This window comes from Dipodomys spectabilis, unplaced genomic scaffold, assembly GCF_019054845.1.
Source record: "Dipodomys spectabilis isolate Male_0828 unplaced genomic scaffold, ASM1905484v1 ptg000173l, whole genome shotgun sequence".
NCBI classification, from domain to species: domain Eukaryota; kingdom Metazoa; phylum Chordata; class Mammalia; order Rodentia; family Heteromyidae; genus Dipodomys; species Dipodomys spectabilis.
This window is the reverse complement of record NW_024870850.1, coordinates 6552885-6576935: the sequence shown is the minus strand read 5'-3', so window position 1 is coordinate 6576935 and position 24051 is coordinate 6552885. Positions and strand designations below refer to the sequence as shown.

The following is a 24051-nucleotide window of genomic DNA, read 5'->3' as shown; positions in this document are numbered from 1 at the left end:
TCCTGAATTTAGAGGAAATGGCTTTAACTTTTCTCCATTAATTATAATGCTGGCTCTTGGTTTATCAGACACAGCCTTTATTATATTGAGGAATTTTCCATGGATTCCTACTTTTTCCAGAGCTCTCATCATAAAGTGGTGTTGGATCTTGTCAGATGCTTTTTCTACATCTATTGAGATAATCATGTGGTTCTTGTCCTTGCTCTTGTTGATGTGATGAATTATATTAGTAGATTTCCATATGTTGAATCATCTTTGCATCCTTGAAATGAATCCTGTTTGATCATGGTGTATGATTTTTTTGATGAATTGTTGAAGTCAATTGGCTAAAATTTTCTTGAGAAGTTTTACATCGATATTCATCAAAAAAATGGGACTCTTTGATGACTCCCTGCCTGGTTTTGGGATGAGGGTTATGATTGCTTCATAGACAGTGTTTGGTAGTGATCTTTCTCTTTCAGTTTCATAGAAGAGTTGGAGCAGTATTGGTGTGAGTTCTGCTTTGAAGGTCTTGTAGAATTCAGGTTTAAATCCATCCAGTTCTGGGCTTTTCTTGGGTTGGAGGTATCTTACTGCTCTTTCTATTTTGATGCTTGATATGGGTCTACTAAATTGGTTTAATCATCTTGGTTTAGTATCAGCATGTCAATATTTGCTAGAAATTGATCCATATCTTTCAGATTCTCAAACTTATTAGCATAAAAGTTTGGAAAGTAACCCCTTATTATATTCTGAATCTTTTTTTTTTTTTTTGATAGTGAGGTTTCCATTCTCATCTCTGAGTTTATTTGAATGTGTTCTTTTTCCTGATAAGATTGGTAAGGCTCTGCAAATTTTGTTAAGTTTTTCAAAGAACGAACTCTTTTTCTTTTTAATTCTATCTAAAGATTTTTGGATGCTAATTCATTTAATTCGGATTTAATTTTAATTATTTGTTTCCCTCTGAAATTTAGGTACCTCATTAACTTTTTGGTTTCAGATCACTCCAATTTGTTAATGAGGAACTCAGACCTATAAACTTGCCTCTGAGTACTGCCTTTGTTGTGTCCCAGAGGAGCTGATAGATTGTGTGTTCATTTTCGTAAAATATCATGAATATTTGAATTTCTTTTCTAATCTTGTCAATGGCCCACTGGTGATTTAACAGTGTGATGTTCAGCCTCGATGTGTTACAGGTTCTCCTTTGGTGGCTTTTGGTGTTGAATTTTAATTTTATTCCCTTGTGGTCTGATAGAATGCTGGGCATAATTTCAATGTTTCTGAACTTCGATAAATTTTGCTTTGTGGCCTAGAATGTGGTCTATTTTAAAGAATTTTTATGTGCTCCTAAAAAGGAAGTATAACCTGATGCTGCTTCATGAAATATTTGGTAAATGTCTGTTAAGTCTAGATGATCTATGCAGATGTTAAGATCCGAGGTTTCTCTGTTGCATCCTTGCTGGGTTGATCTATCTAGCCGGGATAGTGGTGTGTTAAAGTACCCAACAATTATTGTTTTTAAATCAATGTGTGATTTGAGGCAAAGTAGTGTTTCTTGGATAAATTTGGGTGTTCCTTTATTGGTGAGTAGATATTTAGAATCATAATGTCTTCCTGAATGAGAGATCCCTTAATGAATCATGACAGTGACCTTCTTTATCTTTTCTCATTAATTTTAATTTGTATTCTATTTTATCTGATATTAGGATTTCAACTCCTGCTTGTTTATGGAGGCTGTTTTCTTTGTAGATCTTATTCCAGCCTTTCACTTTCAGAATCTGTTTATCTTTTTGGGCAAGATGTGTCATTTGAAGACAGCAAATAGAAGGATCTTGCTTTCTGATCAAAGTGGACAATCTGTGTTGTTGAATTGGAGACAAGTCCATTAATACTGAGAGCTATGACTGAAACATATTTGTCTATGCATGACACTCATCCACTTTTTTTGGGTAGGGGAGAGGTGCCTTGGTTGTTCCTGCTGTAATTACTTAGTTCTCTGTTTGTGGACTTCATCATTGGGTATATTCTGTACCTGTTGGTGTTCTATATGTATAATGTCTTTGAGGATTTTTTGAAGAGATGGTTTGGTAGTGATATATTGCTTCAGATTTTCCTTGCTGTGGAAGGTTTTTATTTGTCCTTCTGCTATGAAAAAGAGCTTAGCTGGGTAGATTATTGTTGGTTGGTAGGTCTTTGTATTTAGGGTGTGGCTAACCTCTTTCCAGGCCATCCTTGATTTTATGGTGTCTACTGAGAAGTCTGAGGTGATTCTGATTGGGTTACATTTATATGTGATTGTTTTCTTTTCCTTGGCAGCTTTAAGAATTCTTTTCTTAGTAGCTATTTTTTTAGGCTTATTTTAAAATTTTATTTTGTTGTAAAGATGCTGTAAAGAGTGGTTGCAGTTACACAAGTAAGATAATGAGTACATTTCTTTTTTTATTGTGAAAATACTGTACAGAGGGGTTACAATTACATGGGCAAGATAGTGAGTACATTACTTATCAAGCATTGTAGCCTCCTCCTTTGTTTACCCTTCCCATCCCTTCCCATCCTCCCTCCCCACCACATAATCCTCCCCCACTCCAAGCTGTAAAGTTCATTTTTGACATGACAACTTGTACTTCTCAATGTTGCAACAGGTCCACCTGTATCCTTATTTAAACGACTTGTTTTTCCCCTTCCCCTCCACAAATTATACCGACAACAAATACAGTGAAAGCATGGGTTATACTGTGGGGGAGGGACATACAAAGCAACAAAAAATAATCTTATAATTGCGTTAGAAACAAATACATTAAAGAAAAAAACATTTAAAATACATATCTTAGGGTTCATTTCGCCTAACATCACCTTATCTGGCCTTTTCTGCTTGACTCATACATATACTAGATATTGCAAATAAGGGAAATCATGGGACCTATGCTTCTTTGGGCTTGGCTTACTTCACTTAATATAATGTTTTCCAAGTCTTTCCATTTCCTAACAAATGGGGCAATGCCATTCTTTCTGATGGAGGCATAGAATTCCATTGTGTATATATACCACACTTTCTTGATCCATTCATCTACTGAGGGGCATCTGGGTTGGTTCCATATCTTAGCTATGGTAAATAATGCTGCAATAAACATAGTTGTGCTGGTAGCTTTAGTCTGGTCTTGTTTGTAAACATTTGGGTAAATCCCCAAAAGTGGGACTGCTGGGTCATACGGGAGCTCTATGGGGAGCCTTTTGAGGAACCTCCATACTATTTTCCAAGTGGTTGAACAAGTTTACACTCCCACCAACAATGAAGTAAGGTTCCCTTCTGTCCACATCCCCTCCAGCATCTGTTGTAATTAGAGTTCTTGATTTTAGCCATTCTAACTGGGATGAGGTGGTATCTCAATGTTGTTTTGATTTGCATTTCTTTTATGGCTAGGGAGGTTGAGCATTTCTTCATGTGTCTATTGGCCATCCTTCTTTCTTCTTCAGAAAAGTTTCTCTTTAAGTCATTAGCCCACTTATTTATTGGGCAGTTGCTTCTTTGGAGATTTGTTGTTGGGGGATTTAATTTTTTGAGTTCCAAGTATATTTTAGATATGAGACCCTTGTCGGTTGTATGGTTAGTGAAGATCTTCTCCCAATCCGTGAGCTTTCTATTGATCTTGCTAGCTATGTCCTTTGCCATGCAGAAGCTCTGCAACTTCATGCAATCCCATTTGTCCAACCTTTCTTTGATTTGTTATGTTTCTGGGTCTCTATTAAGAAAATTTCGTCCTGCACCAAGGAGTTCTAGTGTTTCTCCTATTCCATCCTGTAATGTTTTCAGAGTGTCTGTTTTGACTCCAAGGTCTTTGATCAATTTGGGGTTGATTCTGGTGCAGGGTGATATATAAGGATCTAGCTTTAGTTTTCTACAAGTAGTGCACCAATTTTGCCAGCACCATTTACTGAAGATGCTGTCTTTCTTCCATTCTATTTTTTTAGCTCCCTTATCAAAGATTAGATGGCTATAGGTCTGTAGGTTCATTTCTGGGTTTTCAATTCTATTCCATTGGTCCTGAGGTCTGTTCTTGTGCCAGTACCAAGCTCTTTTGATTACTATAGCTTTATAGTAGAGTTTGAAATTTTGTATTGATATTCCTCCAGCATGTTCTTTCCGTTGAGGAGCGTTTTTGCTATTCGGGGTCTTTTATTGTTCCATATGAATTTTTGGATTGTCTCTTCTATTTCCTTGAAGAATGAGGTTGGAATTTTGATAGGTATCGCATTAAATTTGTAGATAGCCTTGGGAAGTATTGCCATTTTCACGATGTTAATCTTTCCAATCCAGGAGCATGGGAGGTTTTGCCATTTTCTAAGTTCTGTTTTGATTTCCTTTTTCAAGATTTTAAAGTTTTCATCATAGAGGTCCTTCACTTCTTTGGTTAAGTTAATTCCTAGGCATTTTATTTTTTGTGGGGCTATTACAAATGGTGTTGCTTTCCAAATTTCAGCCACACTTTTCTCATTGTTGGCATACAGAAAAGCCATTGATTTTTGAGGGTTAATTTTGTAACCTGCTACTTTGCCAAAGTTTTGAATCAGCTTGAGTAATTTGAGAGTGGAGTCTATGGGATTCTTTAAGTACAAGATCATGTCATCTGCAAAGAGGGAGAATTTTATTTCTTCTTTCCCTATTTGGATCCCCTTTATGTCTGCATCTTGTCTTATTGCTGTAGCTAGGCATTCTAATACTAGGTTGAAGAGAAGTGGATAGAGTGGACATCCTTGTCTTGTTCCTGAGTTAAGAGGAAATGGCTTTAGTTTTTCACCATTAAGTATAATGCTGGCTGTAGGTTTGTCATATACAGCCGTTATTGTATTGAGTAATGTTCCAAGGATTCCTCATTTTTACAAAACCTTCATCATAAAGGGGTGTTGGATCTTGTCGAATGCTTTTTCTGCATCTATTGAGATAACCATGTGGTTCTTATCCTTGCTCCTGTTGATGTGATGAATAATATTAATTGATTTGCATATATTGAACCACCTTTGCATCCTGAAATGAATCCTGTTTGACCATGGAGTATGATTTTGGGGATGAATTGTTGAAGTTGATTGGCCAAAATTTTTTTGAGAAGTTTTGCATCAATGTTCATCAAAGAAATGGGTCTATAGTTTTCTTTCTTTGATGAGTCCCTGCCTGGTTTTGGGATGAGGGTTATGATGGCTTCATAGAATGTGTTCTGTAGTGAACTTTCTCTCAATTTCATTGAAGAGTTGGAGGAGTATTGGTGTGAGCTCTGCTTTGAAGGCCTTGTAGAATTCCACTGTAAAACCATATGGTCCTGGACTTTTCTTAGCTTGGAGATCTCTTATTGCTGTTTCTATTTCAATGCTTGATATGGGCCTGTTAAGAAGGTTTAACTCATCTTGGTTTAGTTTTGGCATGTCAATATTTGCTAGGAAAAGGTCCATTTCTGCCAAGTTAGCAAACTTATTAGCATAAAGTTTTGAGAAGTGTTCCCTTAAAATGTTCTGAATCTTGGTTGTTTCCATGGTGATGTTTCCATTCTCCTCTCTGAGTTTATTTGGGTGTGTACTCTTCTTTTTCTGATAAGATTTGCTAAAGGTCTGTCAATTTTGTTAATTTTTTCGAAGAATCAACTCTTTGTTTTGTTGATTCTTGCCATAGTTTTTTTGGATTCTAATTCATTTAATTTTAATTATTTCTTTCCATCTACTGGATTGGGGTTTATCTTGCTGCTATTTTTCAAGGAGGTTCAGATGTCTCATTAAATTGTTGGTTTCAGATCTCTCTAATTTGTTGATGTAGGAACTCAGAGCTATAAACTTGCCTCTGAGTACTGCCTTTCCTGTGTCCCAGAGGAGCTGGTAATTTGTGTGCTCATTTTTGTTAAATAGCATGAACATTTGAATTTCCTTTCTAATCTCTTCCTTGACCCACTCGTGATTCAGCAGTGTGTTGTTCAGCCTCCATGTGTTACCAGACTTTCTTTGATAGCTTTTGGTGTTGAGTTCTAATTTTATTCCCTTGTGGTCAGAGAGAATGCAAGGTATAACTTCAATGTTTCTGAATTTGGACAAGTTTGCTTTGTGGCCTAAAATGTGGTCTATTTTAGAAAATGTTCCATGTGCTGCTAAGGAAAACGTGTATTCTGATGCTGTTGGGTGAAATATTCGGTAGATGTCTGTTAAATCTAGTTGATCTATGCAGCTGTTTAGATCTGCGGTTTCTCTGTTGAGTTTTTGCTGAGTTGATCTATCTAGTGGGGAGAGTGGTATGTTAAAATCCCCAACAATTAATGTCTTTGGATCTATGTGGGATTTGAGGGAAAGTAGTGTTTCTTGGATAAATTTGGGTGCTCTGTTGTTTGGCGAATAGATATTTAGAATTGTAATATCCTCTTGGAAGAGAGATCCCTTAATTAGTATTTAGCGATCTTCTTTATCTCTTCTCACGAATTTTAATTTGAAGTATATTTATCTGATATTAGGATTGCAACTCCCTCCTGTTTATGGGGGCCATTTGCTTGGTAGATTTTGTTCCAACCTTTAACATTCAAAATGTGTTTGTTTTTACAGGCAAGATGTGACTCCTGAAGGCAGCAGATAGAAGGATCTTGTTTTTTATTCCAACTAGACAGTCTATGTCCCTTAATTGGAGAGTTAAGACCGTTAATGTTAAGAGATAGAACTTAGAGGTATTTGGGAGTTCCTACCATGTTATCCACCTTCTTCGGGGCTGCGAAAACTGGGTTCTTCCTATGGTTCTTGGATTCTCAGTTTGGGTGCAGTACTTGGCCTTTATTGTGGTCTTGTTGGTTTTCTATGTGTAGGACATCTTTAAGAATCTTTTGTAGGGCTGGTTTGGTGGAGATGTATTGTTTCAATTTTTCTTTGCTATGGAAGGTTTTTATTTGGCCTTCAGTTATGAAGGAGAGTTTAGCTGGGTACAGTATTCTTGGTTGATAGCTGTTTGTTTTTAGGGCATGGCATACATCATTCCACGCTCTTCTTGCTTTGACTGTATCTGCTGAGAAATCTGAGGTGATTCTAATTGGTTTCCCTTTATAGGTGGTTAATCTTTTCTCTTTGACAGCTTTAAGGATCTTTTCCTTGGTCTGAATTGATCCTCTGTGGATTATAATGGGAAGGTGGGATGTCCTATTCTGGTCTGGTCTATTTGGAGTTCTAAAAGCTTATTGTATTTGAATAGGCCTCTCTTTTGGCATGTTTGGGAAGTTCTCTGCTAGGATCCTGTTAAACAAATTTCCTAGACCATTAACTTCTGTTTCTAGGTGCTCCTCTACTCCCATTATCCTTAGATTCGGCCTTCTGATGGTGTCTTCCAAGTGTTGGATAGATCTCTCATATTTCTTGGATTTGTCTTGGATGGTTGTATGTTCTTTCTCTATAATGTCTAGGCTGTCTTTAATCCCTGAGATTCGATCTTCTGCATGGTCTAACCTGCTGTCGAGACTTTCTACTTTGTTTTTTTATTTCTTTTCCTTCTAGTTGGTCAGCTTTGATGGCTTCAAAATCTTTGTTGAAGCTTTGTTCTAGATCTTGTATGAACTTCTTTACTTCCTTAATTTGGTGTTCAGTGTTTATTCTCAAATCACTTAGTTGATTGGTTGTGGTTTCCTTGGACTCCCATTCCTTCTGTTGGTTTCCATTCAGCATTCCCTTTGTGGTCTCCCTGACTTCCTTCAGCTCTTCGTTAATGGATTCCATGAATGGCTTTAGTGATCTTTGTGTACTCTCATCCTGTTCTCTCAATTCCTGTATTACTCTTTGATTAGCTTCCTCCCGTTTGTGCGATTCCTGTAGTTCTCTTTGAGTGTTCTCAGCCTGCTCACACCATTCCTGCCTTTCTCTTTGAATATTCTCAAGCTGCTCATGCAAATCCTGTATCAGTTTTTTAGTAGCTTCCTCATGCTTATGATATTCCTGTATAAACTTTTGGATTGCCTCCTCATTATCCCTATCACACTCATACGGAGACCTTTGTATGTTTTCAATCTTTTCATTTATCATTTTTGCCAGCAGTGTTTGTAGAGCTATCTGGGAACTCTCCTCTGGATTATTCATTATCTGTTCTGTCCCCTGGTTATCATGAGTGGAAGCTGAGATACCCGGACTTGCCATTTTTCTTGTGTTTTTCCAGTTTACTCTGCCCATTTAGGATGAAGTTAACACCAGTTTTGTGATAGAACACTATCTTAAGGCAAGCATCAATCAAAGTCTGTATTTGCACAGTCAATTGTCTGCAGATACAATCTAGTTCAACAGATACACCTCTTTAACATCAAACAACTATATATTAATGGGCTACGAACTGTAAAGAAGAATTTGGTAAACCAGAAATTTTTAGGTTTAGGAAGAAATGTGGGTAAAAAAATAGGAATAGAGTGATGTGGGAAGGCACAGGGAGTGTTAACTAAGTCCTAATCTCAAAGCAGGAAATAGGTTGGATGGGATGAAAGTAGAGAGAGAGAGAAAGAAAAGAAGAGAAAGGGAACAAAAAGAGACCAGAAAAAATAGAAAGGTAAAAATTAATAATATTATACAGATTCGAAAACAAGCTATTCAGAGAAGAAGATGAATATAATGAGAGAAGGGGAGGGATATAAAGGAGATGTGAAAAACTTAAAAATAAAAATACTTAAAATATTATATAGGTATAAAGAGGTAGTACTGCTATTAAGGAATTTACCCCTAAGAGGTTTTGAATTGAGTAATAAATTTGTGGATTAAGTGTGCACACAATGGGGGATAAGGTCTAATATTCCATTATGGGTTTATCTGAGGATGTGCAGAACAGCAATTAAGTCACATAAAGAACGAAAGAGAAGAACCGGTGAAAAGGATAAGAGAGAAAGAAAAAAGATCAGAAGTTCAGTAGAGCTAAACAAAAAACAAAACAAAACAAAAAACAAAAATAAAAACAAAAACAAGAAGAAAGGAAGAAAAATGCACACATACTTTTACCCCTAAAATAAAATTCTAAGAGGAAAAAAAATTACTAGAAAACAATTTTTTTCAAAAAAGGTAAAAATTAAAGATTAAAAAAAATTTTTTATACAAGGTACAACAAAACAACAACAGAAAAAAGTTCTTTGATTTTTTGGGGGAGGGATGGGAAAAATCCCGTGTCTCCCTTGTGTCCGTAACCAGCCTCTTGTTGGAGTCTCTGGTCTGCTTGTGTTCCTATGGCTTGGTTGGTTACTTAAGTCAGTTTCTTTGAACAGGCAGAAAAATGCTCTGCGATCCTCCTCCCAGGTTAGTTCAATGGGAGGAGATGGCTTTTTCCTCGAATTTGGAGATGCTGTGATGAGGCTAGGTTCTGGGTAGAGTTGAGGCCTTTCAGCAAACCGTAGCTTTTCCTGGGGGGCTGGTTTGTGAGAAACTCACAGAGCCCAGCATGGAGACACTATCAGGGTTTCTGTTTACTGAATTTCAGTTGATTGTGGAGGCTGCTAAAGGGAGGGGCAGCTTCTGGCTCTTATTACCCGGTGAAGAAAGCCACTCCTGGGGCTGGCGCCCGAGCTGGGTGACTTTTCCCTGGGTGGAGCTGAGTCTGGCAGGTCAGGTAGGCTCTTTTGACCTGCTAGATGACTCTAGATTTATTCCAGGGTCTGAGTTGGAATTAGCAGCTCTGCCGAGCTTTGTCGGTATCCAATATGGAGATCTCCGATACTGGAGGGAGGGAGAAGGGGTGGCCTTCCCTCCTCTGCTCCCTGAGAAGGAGTGAGGACTTCAGGCTTCTACTCACACCGAGTTTTGGTTCCTGGGTGGTCTCTGGTCTGGGAACTGGAGGATGAAGATATCTTCTCCTTGTCGGTTCTTGCTGGTGTTGAGTAGAATCTGCTTGCCTGCTGCTTCTGGCTCCTTTGTCTTGGACTCTTTGTGTTTCAGGTATGGCCGCTACAGTTGGCCCTGTCACCGCTGCCGCCGCCGCTGCAGCTGCTGGCAAGTGCTCAGGGCTGTCTCCCTGCCTGTATTTTCTCTCTCTGGCCTAACTCTCTGTCCTGTGAAGGCACACTTGGTGTGATTCTCTGGCTTAGGACTATTCACTGGAACTCTAAAATTTCTTTCTATGCAAAAGCTTGTTTAGCCTCCAGCTTCTCCTCAGCCATCTTCCCGGAACTCGGTCTTCTTACTAGCTATTGATCCAGGAGAGATTATAATGTGGTGGTAGGATGATCTGTTCTGGTGTGGCTTATTTGGGATTCTAAAAGCTTCTTGTATCTAGATATGCCTGTCCTTTTGTATATTTGGGAAATTCGCTGCTAGGATTTTTCTGAATGTATTTCCTAATCCATTGGTTTCCCTCTCCAGGCCTTCTTGTATACCTTTTATTCTCAAATTAGGATTTCTGAATGTCTCCTGTATTTCCTGCAATGATCTTCATGCTTGTTGGTTTTGTTATGAATATCTGTGTACTGTTTCTCTCTGGAGTCTTAACTGTCTTCTGCCTCAGAGATTCTTTCTTCTGCCTCCTCCATTTTGCTTTCAAGACTTTTTACTTTGCTATTTATCTCCTTTCCTTTTTGCTGGCCTTTCTTAATGGTGGCCAGCTCTTTATTAAGGTTTTTTTTTTAAAGTTTTGAATAGATTGCCTTATCTCTCGGAATTGGTTTTTGGACTTCTCTTTCCACTCTTTTATCTGGGTTTCTATCTTTTCATTAGACTCTTTCTTCTTCTTTTGAAGTTCCTTTATCCTTTTATTTGTGGAGGCCATGAAGTCATCTATTAACTTCTGGTAGGCCTGATCACCTTCTCTTATAGCCCTAAGCAGTGTGTCCAATTTTTCATTCAGTAGATTTACCAGCCATACTTTTAAAATAGCTTGAGTATTATCCTCTAGGTCATTCTGGGACACTCTATGGCTTATTTACATTGAGATGGTGTTGGAGTTTGTTGATTGGCCATGTTTCCTTTGTTTCTGCAGTTAGTTCTACCCATTTGAAGATAAGAACCACACGGGTATGATTATAGGACAGTCTTTTAGGGCCAGAGGCAACCGGTGTCATATAAATGTATAGATCTTAGGGGTTCAGTATTATGGATAGGTGTTTTCCTATTTAGCTCTCTTTTTCTTTGCTTGAAGGGAGATGTTGTGGCTCTGAGGTAGAAATTGTATATAGTTGTAACTTTTGAGGAGATGTATGATTAGCTGATAACTAGTCTGCATCTTAGAGGTAACAGGATGTGCCTCTTATACATAGTCACAACAGAACCAAATCTAATATTTGGTCAGATAGAAACTGTTAGGGATCAATGGACTGGAGCAGATGAAAAAGAGAAGGGTTAGGATTGGAGAGATATAAATTTAAGTTCAGAAGAAAAATTGGGTATAATGATAGTAGAGGGGTAAGAACTGCTTATAGCACAAGAATATACAGTAGAGGCTTTGTTTCTGAGAGTAAGAGGTAGAAAAGAATTCAAAGAAATGTTATGTAGGGAACAGCTGAGAGAGCTAGATAAAGTTTAGAAAAAAAGGTATATATAGATAAGAAAAAAAGTTATATATATAAGTGTATTTGGAAAAGTTGCTGAGACTAGAAAATGGTTTATTCAAAGAGTATTGGGATGGCACTGAATCTAAAATAACTCCTGTAATTATTGTTTACATACATAGAAAGAGGCCTTTCTTTGTGTATACAACTAAACAGGGTATCTCTGATGGAGTAGCATTATAATGTGGAGAGAAATGAAAAGGGGATTGTAAGAGGAAACACAAAATAGAAAATTAGGAAATTGAAAAGTGGAAGGAAAAAACAAATAATAGTGAAAAATAGAAGATTGAAGAAATAGAAAATCCTAAAAACCAATACACAAAAGTAACACAGAGAAATAAAAACAACAAACATCAAATATAAAAAAACCTAAAGAGTGAGTTTCTCTGGTTGTTTAGGGAGCTTGAGTCTCTATGTATTCCTCAAAGCCAATTACTGATAAAACTTCGTATGCTTTGCCATAGTCCACTTTTCTTTTGGCTTGGTTGGGACTAGACAGATTTTGATGATGGAGGGTGACTGCTATCTAGAGTTCCACTCTAGAAGAGGCACTGTGGCTTAGATGGTAGAACACTACCCTTGAGCTGAAGAGCTCAGGGACAGTGCCCTTGCCCAGAATTCAAGCCCCATGACTGACAAAGAAAATACACAGACTTTCCTTCCTAGGCTGCCCTGGGGCAACTGGGATCCTCCTGGAAGATCCAATGGACGCACTGATGCTAGCACCAAGCAAGGCATATTGTTTATTCTGGATTATTGGTCCAACCATTTTATGTCTGACACAGCAGTCTAAGAAAAACCTGACCTATACTTATGCCCTGCTCACTAGGAGGTTGAATCCAATACCTGCTGTGGTTCACAAGATTGGAGGAGGCAGGTTGTGTCAGTGTCTTCCTTCTTTATCCTAAAAGAGTTCCAGAGGCACAATCTGGACCCAAGAGCAGAGACTATAAGCATTTCCAACCACTTGTCTCAGTTTATGTGCATGATTCTGAGATTTAACTTTAATTCTCTCCCTTCATGCAATGTAAGAGGGTTTCTGTCCATAGAGAACTATTAACACTGATGATGGTGAGAAAGAAGCCAGCTTCTTTCCACAATTTCTTACACCTCCTTTTCTGTTGTTTTGTTCTACTAGAGAAGTACCTTCTGGTCCACACCACTTGACTCAGATGTGTTCTTTGTTGGGTGGTGCAATCTTCATGTTCTATCTTCCTTGGCTGCCATCTTGCTCTGCTTCTGGGGAATCCCCTTGAATGATGGTATTCTCTGAGTCAGCTTAGTGTGCCTCTACCACATAACATGAATTGTATTTCTTTGTTTGCTTTAATTTCCTCACAAGGCAAGATTAACTTCTTTGCAGCAGGGTGGGCCATCTGCATGATCTGGCAAGTGAGCACAGAGACAAGGTAGCCTGTTTTCCTAGTTAGTACTAATACAGCAGGCCTTGCCTCTCTTCTCATACTGGTTGAAATTGGGTGAACAAGCTGCTCCCAATTTGAATTAGATTTCTTAAGAGTTTTCTCAGATGCACAGCTAAGTCAAGGTACTTAATGACTTGGTATGTGAGCTGGGCAAGCTCTTATGTCCCAGAAGACAGCAGTGTTTTTCACATATCCATATATTCCAGAGAGGAAAAACCAGCTTGCTCATCCCTCCCCCCCCCTTTCTACAATCTCAGAACAATAATCATCTCGTGTATGCTGATCAAGGCCAGTTCAGGAGCTCTCCTAATTGTAATAACTTGTCTAAGACTCCAAATTATAATGCCATCCTGTTGGAAGATAGGATCTACATATACTACTGTGTAGAAATAAGCATTTGATTCAACAATGTCATGAGATTTGCAGTTAATCTTTTGTAATACACATATACACACCAAATTTTTGTGACCTATGTGCAGGATGAACTTACAGAAATACCAATTGCTTCTTACCCTGGTGTTAGCTGTTGAGGAGATCAACAAGAATGCCCATCTGCTACCCAACATGACTCTGGGGTTTGAGATCTATAATGAGAATTTCAAAGATGCTGATATGTTAGAGAATCCTCTCATCTGGCTCTCTGGGATGAATACAAACAGCCCTAATTACAACTGCAGAAGAGACAGCAAAGCTTTAGCAGTACTCACAGGAACCTCAACCATATCTGTCCCAATTGGGACACTGCTAGACCTCTACAAACTACCACAGGTGAGGCTGGAAGGGGTGGGCAGATGTGATACCATGTTCACATTGACTCTGTCCTCTACAGGCTGAACAAAAAACCCTCCAAAATGCATGATCTCACAGGGAAAAGACTCGAAAGGTGAGTGGGGCATACACATTTTCTTTGCTGCAAAAAATAAATAACTAAAAGGAGAGGTTTTTAGGAGACTAAAGGATGATCCAAAACTCTAAGCCTTATCTGTACATTTTTACAAAGAGCTTGGAACATGGGAGATATATTTGCAAATGGGATAAGCAAACTTTTGCTCCCACTGCTATGAGTTGTTGTGTAGTTAACATCAGGACCAAGATTTGCCTATGACCATTCTCTTCCTGGGGTTTGTGTTCATTTTTTTCCCTGTAGTTCACGTTTGGGATATTTGATCCTCTCCTGAATGTCCATGGAAAGTTCAGTACTGTCTATCAGATGGCTGCCAAGGACTCAGCTCTAGCTCTGGCCATGGTAACCTTGATGCTTCATTTCAGCTGGACATGGGTGGGACTGTTCACCAATGAAGATGACTATGGTGTGTGGTTCCTCTCAGAATTGAGAGAAGAGTTGTACAAAAATGGAGTCTGTTTGGCCTTTGAGAACATGATCACTTACACTGCACTTGCAGATTTATCAAATGATCTACGGATGCATCGCCAGCTGATGGATTCATCAACCAATGTGATTATCATTTATGGGGACAGTAAATTTCTAATAAGCTTTACTCTTAAATTTGGGCACTTTTTAATTACAGGGAAAGTCTGGGTCATGAACTCACACTATGATGACTTGACAATTGGTAGATATTTTTTGCTCGATTCTTTTCATGCTCCTCTCATCTTCTCTCACCATCATAGAAACACTCACGGATTCACCAATTATATTCTGACAGATACCTTATCCAAGAACTCAGGAGATTACTCCCTTCCCAAGTCATGGATTCAGTCTGTTTATTGCCTACTGATTAAGTCTGACTGCAGAGACTTGGGGCACTGTTCATACAATGCCACACTGGATTGGTTGCTGAGGCACATTTTTGACATGACCATGTCAGAAGAAAGTTACAACATCTACAATGCTGTGTATGCCTTGGCCCACGCCCTCCACCAGATGTTTCTTCATCACATAGAAGAGCCACCAGTGCACAATGGGAAACCAAGGGCATTTATCTCTTCACAGGTAATGGTTTTGCTTTTGGGTGACCTACACTAGGCATGCAGACTTTCTGTAGAAGCTTACAAATCAGATGGAACTAGGTTATCTGGCTTCATTTAGGAAAATACAAGAGACACTGGGCCTGTTGTGGTCTCATTGAAATGACTGTAGAGCTGCGAAGACAATGTTTTTGAAGAATGCTGCTTCCGTGACAAGGAAGTGCTGTGTCTTCTGACCCCTATGTGCACTAAATATGGAAAAAGCCGTCCCCTTTTCAATACCATATTTCCATATTGACTTTGTACCTTTTAAAAATAACAAATCAAGGGTGACTAGTTCTTGTAAAGCTAAGATTGTCTATACACAAGGGGCCCACTTATGTAGCCTACCCCTGAGTACAATTAACCACCGAAACGCCAGAGTTGGAGCTGTGGCTCTAATAATAGAATTCTTATGTCGAAAGGAAAAAAACAAACAAACAAAAATACCTCACGTTCAGTGCCTAAACCTTGAGTTTGAGCTACAGGACTGGATACACACACTCACACATACACACACGTACACATACACACACTTATACCCACACATAATGAACTAAGTCTTGCTTAAGGTAATCTTTCATACTTGCCATAAACACTCTATATTCTACTTAGTTCATTATTTACCTATATTTCAGACAGACTCTCTGATCTTCAATAAGTGATTGGAATTCACTTTAGAGTGGTGATTGAGGTCTGTCACAATATAATTCATTGTTTGGTTGGATGTGGCTGGAGTCTCATTCCTTTAAAAATGAGTTTCTGCATCCCATCCTGGATAATTAGGTTTTAGAACTTGGTAACACTTTAGTCCTCTGTGGGCCTACATTTGATACATTTGATTAGATTCCTGTGGTGCTAGTGAATTATGTGGTGGGAATTTAAGCTAATCTGTGTGCATCCATTGTTATGGGGTTCTGTGATAACTCTGGCAATCAATTCGCCATACTATAATGTCTCTTTTAGCTGCATCACTTTTTGAAGAAGATCCAATTTATCAATCTTGTTGGAGACCAAGTGGTTTTGAATGAGGAAAGGAAATTGGAGGCAGAGTATGACATTATGAGCTTTTGGAACTTTCCTAAAGGTCTGGGACAAACGGTGAAAGTTGGCAAATTTTCTCCATTTAGGCCACATGGTCAACAACTGATTTTGTTTGAAAATCTGATAGAGTGGCCCATAGGAATTACCAAGGTGATTCATTTGTACTTTTTTTGCTCTCTTGTTTTTTAAAAACTGTATTGTTAGTGTGAAGTAGCTGTAGGAAGAGCTTAGAATTCTTAGTGATGTTTTGAGTTCAAGGCTTGTCCACAATGTCACCACACTCTTATTTCTTCCCCGTAGTTGGTCTTCTCTAACTGTAATATCATGATCTATTTTAAATAAGCAATAAGCTTATCCTGTTTTTAAGCTTGTTCAATAAAACTATGTCTCAGTGGTGGACATTTCAAAACTTCCTGTTCCTGGAAGTTTCTTACTAACAGATTCATGGAGGGAATAGGAGAACTTTTCTTTACCATTATGTTGTTATATATTTGTATATTAAACATCATAAAAGTTAAATAACACCTATGAATCATCTTTCCAGCACTGTGACCAAATATCTGAGGGAATCAAATGAGAAGGCAGAAGGGCTTGGTTTGCTTCTGCCTGGAGATTTCATACCGCAGTTGGATAGAGTGTTGATTTTGAGTTTGTATTGAGACAGGATGTAATGAAAGGAGCATCTGCCAGTGAATTTCACCCACCTCGTGGCAATTGGGATGGCAAGAGGAAGAGATGTGAATGGCCCTGGGTACAGCAGCACCTCCAAAGCAATTAGCCAGGCTTTAGAGTGTGGGTTTGAAGTTTCCTGATTGATTTTCCTCTCGTGCTCTTATTCATCTATTCACAGATGAATAAGAGAGAAAATACATCATCACCATAGTTCAAGAATCGTATCCAATTAAAAAAAATGGATGCAAGATTTAATTCCATTTTCCAATTTCCTAGAATCCACATGTTAAAGGCTCCATGTCTTCCTGATAGCATGAGGGGCTGGGTGTTGAGGCCCCACATGTTCTTCAAGTGATGTTATATGAAACTGTAAAATGCTCAATCAATTCATTGGCTGTATTTATATAAAGATTATGTGTTTTGATCAACTTATCCCCCAAATCACTGTAGTGTCTGGAATGTCAGGTAAAAGATGAATAGTCACTAACATTCATTTGAATGTTCTCAGAGTCCTCAGTCTGTGTGCAGTGAGAGCTGTGGTCCTGGATTCAGGAAAGCCTCTCTGGAGGGAAATGCTACCTGTTGCTTTGATTGTACTCCTTGCCCAGAGAATGAGATTTCTAATATGACAGGTGAGTCTGTAGAGTGAAATTCCACATCTCTCCTTCCTAACCTTCAAGCCAGTGGAATGATCTAGTAGCAAGGCAAGAAGACACATGCATGTTCATACAAAATTCCATCCTACTGTTAACCATATTTCTCCTTAGAAGAACCAACCCAATGCTTCTCCATTACATACCTGATTGTATTTTCTAATCTACTACAGGCTTTATCTTGAGAACATTCCTGTTCCACTCTCCACCGTCACATTTTTTGTATTTAAAGAAAATATGTAAAAAAAAAAAAAAAAAAGAAAATATCAAGTACCAGTTGTTGATCTTTGAAATGATGTGCAAATGATCATGGAAATCTGGATCTAACACAGCCTTTCATTTCTGAGTCCCATTGCTGATCTTTTCAAATTAAATTTTATTTTATATTTAGCATACTCTAATAATACAAAGGGCTTTGTTTGGATAACTCCATATCTGACACAGGCACTAGGTTGACTATCAAATCTTCAAACGTAATTGATTCAAGAGTAGTTTACCAACTCCATTTCATTTGGCTTCTCCATTCAAATATAATTGATTCAGAAATTTTTACCAACCCCATTTCTTTTGGCTTCTCCATTCAGAAGTTGTTTACAATCTCCATTTCATTTGGCTTCTCCCTCCTCCAGTGATCTTTCCCAGAACGTATCATATTGGTGGAGGGGCATTGTTCTTTTTTTCCATTTATCTTTATTGTTTTATTTTTTGTTTTGATTTGCTTTTTGTCAGTTGTGGGGAGTAGCATTGTTCTTGACACACAACAAATGCTCAGGAGGTTTTTGTTTGATATAAGGAGTAGGTTGAGTTGTGGATTAGGCCCTCTTCTCTATTCTCCATTATTTCTTGAATTAGTAGTAGAGAGCCAGCGTGATATGACCTGTCTAGAATGAGTACATAATGCTAGGTAATTATTACACTTGAAATCCAAGGTACTCAGGCAGTTGAGATTTGAGATGGAGTTTGATGCAATGATGGGAAGGAAACTCAATAAGATTCATTCCCACAATTAAGCAACAATAATGTTGGAATGCAAGCTGTGGGTCAGTGTGAGGGTGGCAGTGTTGGGCATGAATTCTCTGGAAAAATTCCCAGGGCCAGAGTTCAAACACTAGAGGAAAGAAAGAAGAAAAGAGAAAGAAAGAAAGAAAGAAAGGAAGGAAGGAAGGAAGGAAGGAAGGAAGGAAGGAAGGAAGGAAGAAAAAGGAGAAAGAAGGAAGGAAGGAAGGAAGGAAGAAAAAGAAGAAAGAAGGAAGGAAAGAAGTAAAGAATAGCAGAAAGAGAAAGAAAGAGAAGGAAAGAAAAAAAGAGGGAGTGAGGGAGGGAGAAGGGAGGAAAGATAGAAAGGAAGGAAGGAATGGAGGAAGGAAGGAAGGAAAGAAGGAAGAAAGCAAGGAGAGGAGGGAAGGAGAAGGAAAGAGATAACCAGAAAAAAGAGAAAGGGAGTAAGGAAAGAAGAAGAAATGTGAGAAAGAAAATGTACCTGAATGTATTTTGATATAGAGAGGTAGTCTACATGGTATTGAAAGCAATACAGGTCAAATGGTGAATCAGGGAAAAGGAGTTGCTTGAGTGGAAGGGGATGAGAGTAAAGAGAAATTATGAAAACAGATTAATAGTGATTCTCACTCCTCACCAGACATGGAGCAATGTGTGAGGTGTACAGATCATCAGTTTGCCAGCACTCAGAGAAACCAATGTCTGATGAAAACTGAGAGCTTCCTAGCTTATGAAGACCCCTTGGGCATGGCTCTAGTATGCATGGCTCTCTGCTGCTCTGCATTCACAGCTGCTGTTCTTTGGGTGTTTATCAAGCACCAAGACACTCCCATTGTCAAGGCCAATAACTGGGTCCTCAGCTATATCTTGCTCATCTCCCTCATCTGCTGCTTCCTCTGCTCCTTGCTTTTCCTTGGCCGTCCACACACAGTCACCTGCATCCTCCAGCACACCACATTCGGAGTGGTCTTCACCATGGCTATTTCCACTGTCCTGGCCAAGACCATCACTGTGGTTCTGGCCTTCACACTCACTGCTCCAGGAAGAAGGGCGAGGAAGATGCTGGTGTCATGGGTTCCTAACCTCCTCATCCCCATCTGCACCCTTATCCAGATGATTCTCTGTGGCTTATGGCTGGTAACCACTCCTCCCTTTGTGGACACAGATGTGCACTCTGAACATGGCCATGTCATCATCCTGTGCAACATGGGGTCCCTCACTGCCTTCCACTGTGTCCTGGGATACCTGGGCACCCTGGCCCTGGCCAGTTTCATGGTGGCTTTTATGGTCAGGAACCTGCCTGACACCTTCAATGAGGCCAAATTCCTAACCTTCAGCATGCTGGTGTTCTGCAGTGTGTGGCTCACCTTCCTGCCTGTCTACCACAGCACCAAGGGGAAGGTCATGGTGGCTGTGCAAGTCTTCTCCATCTTGGCCTCCAGTGCAGGGCTTCTTGGCTGCATTTTTGCCCCCAAGTGCTACATCATCTTGATAAGACCTGAGAGAAATTCTCTGTCCAGGATCAGGGAGAGATCACGTTCTGGAAGAAACAAACATTAAGATGAACCTAATTGTTGCCCAGAATGTTTAGAGGCTCTGAGAGCAATCTGTACTAATTTGACAGTCAACTCTTAATTGAATACTTAGAGCAAAGAAGTTACTCTTATTCATTCCTCTGGTTATGTTAGAGTCATAGCAAATTTCCAACAAGACCTCCTAAATTGCGTTCTAACTTGGATATATTATGCTTTTTGAATGTAATCTGCCTTTTATGCTATCATTCTTCCTTGTGAGTACATTATCTACTGTGCTTCTTCCTTTCTATTTCCTGTCTCGATTTTTCTTCCTACCTATGCTGTTTTGCTGCTTGTACAGCACTATATTTCTAAGGCTAGTATTATATTTCCTTTATTTCTTTTTTGTATATTTTTAATTGTAAAAATACTGTACAGAGAGGTTCCAGTTACATGAACAAGGTAATGAGTACATTTTCAATCAAACATTGTTGCCTCCTCCTTAGTTTTTCACCTACAATCCTTTCCCTCCCACCTCCACAACTACTCTGATCCACCCTCGCTGAAGATGTAACGTGGTATATGAGTTTTTTTCTGTCTTTGTTCCTCTCCCAGGGCATCCCCCTGGGATGCTTGATTCCAGTGCCCTGCATCTTCTATACAAATTTCTCTAATTTGAGGAAGGGAAGAGAAAAAACAAAATGCTTAAAAAGGGTTAGAGTTTGACCCATTGTAACAATGACATGCACAACATACCCTATAGATAACATATTTTATATTTTGCTATATTAGTGAGTATATTTTTTACAAAATCTCTCATTCTCTCTCTTCTTTCCTGAAGAATTTTATAGCAGAATATTTATCTGCTCCAGTTTCCCACAGGAATCTACAGGTTTTTTTTTCTGGAAGAAATGTGAGGGCACCAAACTAACTAGAGTTGTCCAAATGAGCAGTGGGAGCAATAGTTTGCTTATTGGTCATTATTTCTCCATGACAGCCATTGATAAAGAATGCACAATTAGCCCAGCAGAGCCTTGTCATCTCAGTCCCTAAGAATCCTCAATATTAATGGAAGGAGAAACAGAATCATTTATAAGAAGAGAAAAACTCCCCAAAAAGAGGACAAAAACATTAGATAGGCTCAGACTCCATATCTCTCAATATTCTTTACAATTCTATGAGAACAAGAATGATTTAGAAGAGTCCATTAAGAAACAAGAAGTGTTGAGGGGCTTAAAGTGGGAATATTGTCAGGCCACCACTGCATTGTACAGTCAGGAGGATTCCAAAAGACAAGCAAGATAATGTCTCTGAGTCCAGAGATATTGTCGTCCTTCAATGCTGTAGCTGTGGCTCATTGGAGTGCCATCACCCATGCATGCATGACAGAGACACATACAGCGCTGTCTCTAATTCTGCTGGGCCAATGCTGGAAAACAGAAAAGCATCTGCACAAAAACAGAAATGTCTGGAAGCCAAACTGATTATTCGCAGTTTCAATGACTTAAGAGAGAGCTCTCTGTTCTATATAGGTGTAATGACTGCTAATTTTGGACAAATATGTTTTCAACACAGGGATATTGATGAATTTTTCTACCATAAAGCTTTAATAAGTACCAAAACAACCCAACTAAACAAAAGAAATGAGTGTTAGACTACCATGTCAAATGTCTATCTCAAACTTTTGAAGCCTAACTAAACAAAAGAATTGAGTGTTAGACTACCATGTCCAATATCTATATCAAACTTTTGAAGACTGATCAGTTGCCCACTAGAGAAATAGGAACAAGGAAACTTCAAATCCAATAACTGTTTGTCCTTTATTAAATGTAAACTTACCATTTTATGCTAATAATAAATAGCTAGAAAAAAAATAGCTAGTTGCCCTTATATTATACATTCATCCTACTCTAAGAGTAAAGGAAGTAAGCATTAAGTCATTTCTAAGGAAAGAGGTTAAGGTACAATGGACCTGTTCCTGGGCTCTCAGTGAAATAAAATGGGAGTTTACCTTGTCAATGGGGACAAACTAACAGAATTATCCTAGTCTCATGTCTTATATCCATAAGCAGCAAGGCCAATGCAAACACAGCTGTAACAGTGTGTATCTGTATACTTAGAGTTACATTGACATTGTTCACAATTTGCTGAGCACCCATGCCTCAGGCCTGTAAATTTCATTCCTCAGAGAGCTAGATGTGAGTATCAGGGTTCCAAGCAAGCCTGGGGTAAGAAAGTTCATGAGTCTTTTATCTGCAATGAACCAATAAAAACCAGAATATATCTTTGGTTCAAGTGGTAGGGCACTAGTTTTACACAAAAACAATGTTCAGGAAAAACACCTATTCCCTGACTTCAACTATCACAACCAGCACGCAAAAAGCCCCATAAGAGCACAAGGTCACTTTAATTTTTCTAGTTGGTCATGATGTAAGTTCCATTTGAAGTATAGAAAGATGAAACATATGAAAAAAGAGCAACACAGAACACAGTGGTCATAGCTGGGCAAATAGGAATCTCCAAATAATATCATTGATGCTGTTTTTATAACTGTGGTGTAGACCTTTAATATCATTGTGATAGTTGCTTTGCAGAACTCAGAAAGACATTAGAATAATACATGTATTGCAGTTTGGGGAAGAACTCAATAGGAAACAGAGCCAGTAGTGTATAGGTAGAAAGAAAAAAATTGTTTTGGTTATCCATTTTGGTAATCAAACACAATTAAGAATGTATAAAACATGGTCAATTGTGGCATTCACTCAAGTGCTGAAATAATTTTTACTGCTCTGTCCTACCATTTGGCTAGTCAAAACCATTATGTCGGTATTTATAATTAAGAGGTGATCATTCCAAGACTCTTCACTCATCAAGTACATCTGTACTTACTGGATAGACCTGCTGCTGTGTTTAGACACTACCAAGGGGTAAAGAACCTAGGATGGGGAGTGGGAACCAGATGGTGATGGGACAGTAGGGAAACACCACAGCTCTCTCCAACAAAAGAGAGAGTTCGAGTTCTAATGCTTAATTTCCCCAAGCATCCAAGAATAACCAAAAGATAAAATTTCAGAAAAAAACATGTGGTGGAAAAAACAAAAAAGAAAGAAAAGGAAGAATCTCAGAGCAGAAAAGTGCAAAGACCTCTCCCAGCTATGGCCTGCCTGGCCCTGTGGGGACTGCCAAAGTCCCCAGAGACACAGGGGGTCGTTTACAGATCACCCCTGCAGAAGACCTCTGAGGTACATGTGCTGGATCCTCTGATTCTGAGGAATAGAGAAACCTCGGAGCTGGGAGCCTGCACAAAGACCAATCCTCCACCCCTCCCCCACAGAGCAGAGGGGCTCCATCCCACCAAAGCCACTCAGCCACATGGCCCCATGGGAGGAACCCCAGGACTACAGGGGTCTGCACGCAGAATGCCAGTGTAGAAGACTTGTTAGGTATTGGTGATGATCCAGAGAACGCAGACAGAGACAAACCTCAGGGCTCAGAACCTGTACAGAGACCCCTCTCCCACCCCTCCACCCACGGCAGCCCATGGTATGCACAATCCAGCCTGTGGCATCCACAGCCTGCAGCATTGACACAAACAGCATCAATAGACATAGTGACAGAAGTGAAACACTGAAACAGAGCCACTAGTGGCCAGCCTAGCCCACAAGCATCTCTACTGAATGCAGATTGCAGAGGCAACCAGCAACCTACATCACACAGAAACTACAGTTGGAGAGTTCTCAACTAGATTCAGGGTGAGTACCCCACAGGGGACAGCATATACCCCCTCAAGGGAGACCAGATCCGGTGGGAATCCCCAGATCTTGACCCAGACCCCTGCCTCAACACCTAGAATACAGGACCCACTAAAACTGGGAACTGTTTGAGTTGTCCACCAGCCCATGGAGCACATCCAGCCAGCCAGGCTAGATCAAGAGCACCCCTGGAAGGGAGCTTAAACACCTAAGCCAGGAACAGTGTCTGGGGGTCACAACAGCTAACAGTGCAAGAATCCTGAACTGTGTACTCCAGGCTGCATAACACATGCAGGATATCCAGCAGTACAGGTCCAACTGGTGTGCCACAGGAGGGTGACCAGGAGCCAGGGCCAGGACCAGGCCTGGTGATTGGGTGCCTGAGCAACATAACCAGCTCCTCCCGATTGAAGTCAGAAGCTGAACATATGCCTCAGCAGAGGGTGAAAAGCAGGGAACCACATCACCTGGGAATAGCGCCTGTGACAGCAAAAGAACTGTGTGTCCAGGGCAAGAGAACTAGAAGCCCTAACCCCACC

The 24051-nt window shown here is 39.5% G+C and overlaps 1 protein-coding gene across 1 annotated transcript in view; it reads left to right on the top strand.

Annotated features, from left to right (window-relative positions):
* Window positions 1-19806, top strand: part of LOC122119975 (vomeronasal type-2 receptor 116-like) — a 46810-nt gene extending 27004 nt beyond the window's left edge. The window contains exons 4-9 of the mRNA XM_042694015.1: window positions 13393-13681; window positions 14061-14391; window positions 14581-14867; window positions 15848-16075; window positions 17106-17229; window positions 18887-19806. Of these exons, the coding sequence (XP_042549949.1) occupies window positions 13393-13681; window positions 14061-14391; window positions 14581-14867; window positions 15848-16075; window positions 17106-17229; window positions 18887-19806 (2179 nt within the window). The remainder of the gene's footprint in view (window positions 1-13392; window positions 13682-14060; window positions 14392-14580; window positions 14868-15847; window positions 16076-17105; window positions 17230-18886) is intronic.
* Window positions 19807-24051: the final 4245 nt, after the last annotated feature.